This window comes from Fragaria vesca, linkage group LG5 (assembly GCF_000184155.1).
Source record: "Fragaria vesca subsp. vesca linkage group LG5, FraVesHawaii_1.0, whole genome shotgun sequence".
Taxonomy (NCBI): domain Eukaryota; kingdom Viridiplantae; phylum Streptophyta; class Magnoliopsida; order Rosales; family Rosaceae; genus Fragaria; species Fragaria vesca.
In genome coordinates this window covers 7886554-7893131 of record NC_020495.1, presented here as the reverse complement: position 1 = coordinate 7893131, position 6578 = coordinate 7886554, and the positions used below count along the sequence as shown (strand labels likewise).

The following is a 6578-nucleotide window of genomic DNA, read 5'->3' as shown; positions in this document are numbered from 1 at the left end:
ATATATAGAGAGAGAGAGAGAGAGAGAGAGAGAGGAGTTTGTTCTGGACTTTATGTGTGTTTCTGGGGATGTGGGCTGGATTTGGGTTCAGAGTTCAGACTATGCAACAAGACCCAGGATAATACTATGAGGGCCCAAATAAATTGGGCTTAGTTTGATTAAATTACATTTGCACCCTCCAAGATGCGGGTTGCCCGACCACTTGCCGGAGAAAAATGAAGAGCAGCCGACATAAGGAGCGGCGGCGGCGGCAACCAAGTGCGTGCGTCATTTTGGGAGTAGTGGCGCAGGATAACGTAATCTTTGTTGAGAGTTGCATCGGTGTATGACTTCATTCACGACTTAAGTCAGTTACGGTTTGTTAAGAGTTGTTGAGTTTTAGTATTGAAAGTAGAGATGAATAAACTTGATTTTGACTTAAGGGTCATTACAATCGAAATTGATTTAACTCCACACCCATCAACATCCGAAAGAAGTACACAATGTATTAGATTATACCTATACTTGTATATTGCGTAGCAAAACAAACCGGATTAATATAATATAAGAAGAGAAAATTACATAGCAACACATGATCTAAACAGTAACGGTAGCAGCTAATTTCATGGTCAGCAGTAGCAGCTAGCTTCACAATCGGCAGTAGCACTGGCACTAGCACCTTTTGACTCGAGCAATAGATAGTAGCACCTTCTTACTCGGCAATAACACATTTTTACTCGACAGTAGCACATCTCTCAGACAGTAGTAGTAGGATATGTAGTGAATGGTAATTTGGTAAAATATGTAGTAACAGATGACATATAGATATTGTTTTGTCATAATTTGTTAATTTTTATTCTTAAATGGATAAGATATTATATAAATAATGTATTTATAAATTAAAATTTAATTAGTTTCTGGTATGTGGTTTGCTATATAACTATTCCGCTCGCGCTGGAACCCGTAAGGACATGATTAAAAAAAGGATATTTCATTAAACAAATAGCAGGCCAGGAAGATCAAAAGCCCAACCAAAGAAGTTACCAAGTCAACCAAACTGAACGGCAAGACAAGTAAACTGAAGAAGACAGCAAACTGGAGAAGAAACTCCCAAAATGGAGACGCCGATGAGAATCCGACCAAGAAGGCAGGGCATGGCAATCCAGACCTCCGGTCACTTGTTCCTCACAACTAGCGAGGCCACCAAGCAGACCCTTTGGCTCAAAGGTAAATTCTTTATTTGATTTTTTAGATGATTTGAGCTATTTTCCAATGGTATTTGCCTTGAATTTTTTATGATGGTTTGAATCAGATTCAAAGGAGAATTGGGACCATCAATCGGAGAGCTGTGAGGTTTTTCTCCTTACCCCAAGCAGCAGCATCAATATTGAATGAGGGACTCTGGTGGGACTTGTATCCTTTATGGGAGATATGGTGAGGTACTGAATAAACTTTTATTTCTTTGCCTCTTTCATATAAGTCATTACCTGCTTTCTGAAAGCTCACTCACCCTTAACTCCTCTGCTCCATTTCCTCAGCACTTCAATCAATTCCCTGTAACTGCTATATATATGTTACTCATTACAACATGACATTTTTTTTTTCTGCATTGAACTTTAAAGATGTGTACTAATGCTGGAAGCAGTAAATGTGTAATAAAACTTGATAATTGTAAAGAACAAGAAAAACAATATCAAAAGTAGAGTTGTATTTCACAAAGCTTATATCATTTGCACTCTTCTGTGCTCAGACAACATAAGAAGAAAAGAGACCAGTTAGTCCTCCATTTGAGAAGAGTGAGAGAAAGCAGCGATCTTGATGGCAACCAGAGTAAAGCTACCCTCTTTTCTCAAAATTGTTCCTGGTCATCAGTTCACTAACAAGCTGGTAAGTCCAAGCTCCCCATGTAATCTTTTCTTCATTTCGAATATCATAAATCCATGTGAATACTCCGGTAAAGAAACCAAGAAGCATAGAAGATATTGACTTTTTTCTTATTTCAATGTCGGTCTAGTTTCTCTCGCTCAAATTAGAGCGTTGAGTAGAATAGGAAATTCGAATCTGGAGTGTTGGATGTTCAATTTCAGATAGTCTTTATCTAAACTGAAGGGTAGCGAAAGATATATACAAACCCCTGCTTTTAGTGGGTTTGGTAGTTTACCTGAGTGAATATGAGCTTTAATTGCTTTGATAAACAATATGAAATTTCATACTCTTTAGCCTTTACTGTGTGTTTGAGTTCTCATAAAATTATTTTAAAAGTCCTGTATTATTTGGAAAGGAGACAAAGAACAATAGAAAAGATAAAACTATAAATCAAAGTGGGTTTTGCTGTTTCCCTGATCCAAACATGAGCTTTGAATCATCATTTTGATTGAAAACACAAATACATTGCATGTTTACTGCACAGTGGGTTGTGCAATTCCCATTGAAGTCTTAAACTTTACTTGCCCTGTGTTATATGCCCCTAGTTACTTTTGTTATTTGGAGTTTTGGGGTCAGTTACTTGAGTTTAGTTTCAGACCTATTAGTTTTGTTTCTCTTCTCCAAATGTGCTCCCATTTGTATTAAGGGGGAGGTCTATGGACACCTATGTATTGTTCATATTTGAGTCAGATTGTGTTATGCTGTGAAAATAATTAACTTGCCTCTTTTACCACTTGTTACAGAAAATCCCAACAGAATTTCTCCAGCATTTCCATGGAAACGTGCCTCACCAGTGCCAACTTCAAACCGCAGCCCGAACTTGGCTTGTTCATGTGGAAGTGGTCAATAACAAGTTCTATTTCCAGGAGGGGTGGAATGCATTTCTGCGACAGAATGGCTTAAAATACGGGCAACTTCTAGTCTTCCATTATGCTGGAAACTCACACTTCCATGTGGATATCTTTGGAAAAAATACATGTGGAGAGTTGTTTGTAATGGCTGAAACAGAAGAAGCTGATGAAGAAGATTATGATGTATCTCTTGAGATCACAGACGGCTCTCCAGTTTCAAGTCCTCTGCCTCGAAAGAAGTACAAAACAAGTTCGAGTGGTAAGCAAGAATGAAAAACAAAGAGGCACATTGGTCTAATTCAGAAATGAAGAGTAGGGTATTAAGTAGTTATTGTTGTACCATGTTTACTGTATTTTCTGTTTCTAGTATGTAATGTACATCTGATTAAAATCTTAACCAGGAAAGTTGATTTTCGCGCAGTGAAAGAAAGAGGAGGCACCTCCAGCTCACAAAGATTCATAGAAAAGGATCTGTGGGGAGCTCGCATCAGAGCTGAAGAATTCAAATTAAAAAACCCTTCTGCTTTCTTGGTTTCCATGAAGCCCTCCTACATCAAGTATAAATTTGTGGTGAGGCCTTGCAAACTTATATGTATGTATGTTTCGAGGGTCGAGCAGAATATTGAGGAAAGATATTGTCTAATTGTCCTTTTCCTGCTTCCTTTTTTTTTTTTTTTTAAATTTTCAGTGGTTGCCAGCAGAGTTCACCATGCTAGTGAAGCCTCGTATTGAGAACTCTGGTGATGTTATTCTTCGGGTTTCAGATTGGAGTGTGAGAACTTGGCGGGCCAAATTGACTTGTGATAATGTTTCTACCAACAGATGCAAATTACATGGTAGTTGGTCTGAATTTATGCGAGATAATAATTTGAAAGAAGGTGATCTGTGTGCATTTATGTTGATTAAAGACATCAGAGTTATAATCAATGTTGTCATTTTTCACACAAAAGAAGCAGCAAATCGCACCTTATCACCAGGCAAGTTATCAATCGATTTTTCAATTTATATGATTGAAGTACCAAAGAGACTAACTATGCTATATATTGCATCCACTGTGACTTACCTGCAGACATTTCTGATAATGAGGATCATGAGAATGATGAGGAGGGTGATGATGAAAGTGAAGATGAAGAAGAAACTGAAGATGAGGAGGAGGGAGATGATGCTTCTAGTGAAGCACTTAACTATGTTCCACCAGGCTCAAGAACAATAGCTTCGAGGCTTCACAAGAGAAGGAAAAACTGGACAAGTTCTATTGTTAAAGCACCACGCTTGTCTAGAGACGAAAAGATCCTAAATGCTATAGCTCTAAAAAAAGCTAATGCTTTCCAATCTGAGTCTACCCACCATTCTTTTGTGGTTTCCTTGTGTGCCTCATATGCCGGTGGAAGTTATCTGGTGAACTTTCTATATCCATTACAATCTTTTGATTTCTATATTTTGATAATCACTATATCTGTGTGACATACCATCTATTTTCAAAAGTTTTCTCACATGCATGTTTTTATTTCAGAGTTTTCCACGCACTTTTGCTGAGAGACATATTATTAATGGGCGCCCTAATTATGTCATCCTTCGGGTTAATTGGAGCTTTCTTGTCAATTCTAAAAAAAAAAGGAGCTTTCTTGTCAGGGTCAATTATATTGAGAGGACAACCAGATTACAAGCTGGTTGGTCTGAATTTGCGTATGTCAATAATCTGAAAATGGGCGATGTTTGTGTCTTTGAGTTGACCAATACCAAAAAGTTTGAATTTGAAGTTGAAATTTTCCGCATGACAGATGCTGTCTGCACTTCATCACAGGTTGGTTTGTAAAACTATGCTCCATTAGGTCTGGCTTCTGCAAAATCTATTTACACATCTTCATGTTTTTCTTGCTTTTGTTTAGGGGAAAGGAAAACAGCTGAGGACTGAGTCGATCAACTCAAGAATTAAGACAGAAATCCAGATAGATTGAGTAGAATTGTGTACCCTCAGTCGGGAAATTGGAATGTCTAGCTGCCATGATGCTTCTCTCCCTTAATGCTTACATATATTTTTTCTAGTTTTCAACTGCCATATGAAGAATGTAGACCTAATTCTACCATACTTTGAGACTCACCTGGTGACGTTATTTGGTCACCAATCATGAACCTATTATGTTTACTATTTAGCAGTTAAACATCTTCAAGAGATTTGCTGCAACTTGGAGCATATTATCATTATTCGATTGAGATGTCCTTTTGAAGTAGTAGCATTAACGGTCTTTCTTTTTTGGTCCCTGATTGGGCATATATAAGGAACTAGCGCTAATCAGGGTAAGGTCAGAATGTGTTAATGTGATGCATCAACTTTGTCTTCATGCATCAACTTTGTCTTCATGCATCAACTTTGTCCTCAAGTTGTAAAATAAGGACAAAAAGATTGTTGGTTAATTTCAGGCATGCTTTTGTGAGATTGTTGGTTAGTAAGTAGTTGGTTTGTGTCTCTCTCTTAATTTCAGGCATGCTTTTGTGCTTTTATTTTTTGTGTTGAAATGAAAGAGATTCCAGGTAAATAATATTTACTATTACTAGTTGTATATCATAGCAAAACAAACCCGATCAATATAATATAAGAATTAAGAAAATAAAATACTGAACAACATGTTTTGGAAAGAAACCTTTGCAGCACCATTAGCGTATTGTACAAAGTTGATAAAGCAATAAAGGTACCCCTTTGAAAGAATGCAAATCAACCACAGCTTATTTGATCGATCTCTTCCTTCACATGAAGTTTGCATTCTGGCCCCAATTGTCATACCTCATCTGTAAAATTCCTCGTTCTAATTCTTGCGCTCTAAAATGTATATGCATTTCAAGTCTGAGTATATCAGTATATCTATCCAGGAAGATTATCTCAGCCGTCAACGAGGCACGCCTAAACCGGACCACTACCTCTTTTAACTGTTCCAAAGGCCGCATCGTAAGAGGCATAAGAGTCATGCACTCTAATACATGCGAAATTATGAGCAGAAATTTGATGAACTCTAGTTCAAAATCTTTAATACAATATCACTTGGTAAGTTGCTAATTGAGTCCAACTTCCCGTCTTGAAGAAGAGAAAAAAAAAAAGGAAATCATTGATTGAAAATATGTTAGCCGGCCGGCCAGTGGTGAAACCCTAATTTATATTCTGTTTCTGATTGAGTTGGATGATACTACTCTTTCTAAGCGTCAATGAACTGCTGTCGATTTCATACATCTGGAATTTTTGACATATGACAGCCGAACAAATTTAAAAAAAAAAAAAAAAAAAAAAAATACCTAATTCTTCATGAGCAAACAACATAAAAGAGTTACTGTCTTACTGTCTGGAACTTGGAAAATCAAATAGTGCTACAACTGAATCGATTCAGCAAACGGAACTAGTAAAAATGCATGCATATATGTGAAGCGAATCAAAGAACTTGAAGCTGAATTCTCTCTAGTCTCTACCAGACGACCACCACTATCAGAATAACACACAGAATTTCAGTGCACACATATATGCATGCTTTATAATTAGCTAGCTTGCCAATTGTAGATTGCACGAAATTAGAAGCATATTCGGAGGCAAAGAAGAAGCTGATTTACCTTAGACATTTGGTCCAGAAATATGAGAAAAGAATCAACAAGTTGCCTCAGCTATTTAGGAGCGAGTGATCGGGTTAAATTTAACCAAGTATTATAGCGCCTGGCACTGTTTACTGTAGACATTCTGAACAGTGATGGGCCTGGTGTTAGATCTTGGTGTTGGGCCTTGATATTCTCTGGTATCTTTCCGCGTGTCTCTTTGGCCTCCACGTGTCTCTTCCCTCACTT

The 6578-nt window shown here is 37.4% G+C and overlaps 1 protein-coding gene across 1 annotated transcript; it reads left to right on the top strand.

Moving 5' to 3' along the window:
* Window positions 1-1078: 1078 nt before the first annotated feature.
* Window positions 1079-4957, top strand: LOC101294074 (putative B3 domain-containing protein Os03g0621600-like). The gene is made up of 9 exons (XM_004299274.1): window positions 1079-1206; window positions 1292-1418; window positions 1730-1866; window positions 2649-3015; window positions 3178-3326; window positions 3445-3733; window positions 3826-4154; window positions 4270-4560; window positions 4646-4957. Exons 3-9 carry the CDS (start codon window positions 1798-1800, stop codon window positions 4712-4714), a joined length of 1563 nt encoding a protein of 520 aa, XP_004299322.1. The 5' UTR covers window positions 1079-1206; window positions 1292-1418; window positions 1730-1797; the 3' UTR covers window positions 4715-4957.
* Window positions 4958-6578: the final 1621 nt, after the last annotated feature.

Bases quoted from the DNA above. Each gene is read 5' to 3' on its own strand.
- LOC101294074 (XM_004299274.1), top strand. From the start codon at position 1,798: ATGGCAACCAGAGTAAAGCTACCCTCTTTTCTCAAAATTGTTCCTGGT. The intron at 3,016-3,177 runs GTAAGCAAGAAT...ATTTTCGCGCAG, and splicing joins GTACAAAACAAGTTCGAGTG to TGAAAGAAAGAGGAGGCACC. The intron at 4,155-4,269 runs GTGAACTTTCTA...TTTTTATTTCAG, and splicing joins ATGCCGGTGGAAGTTATCTG to AGTTTTCCACGCACTTTTGC.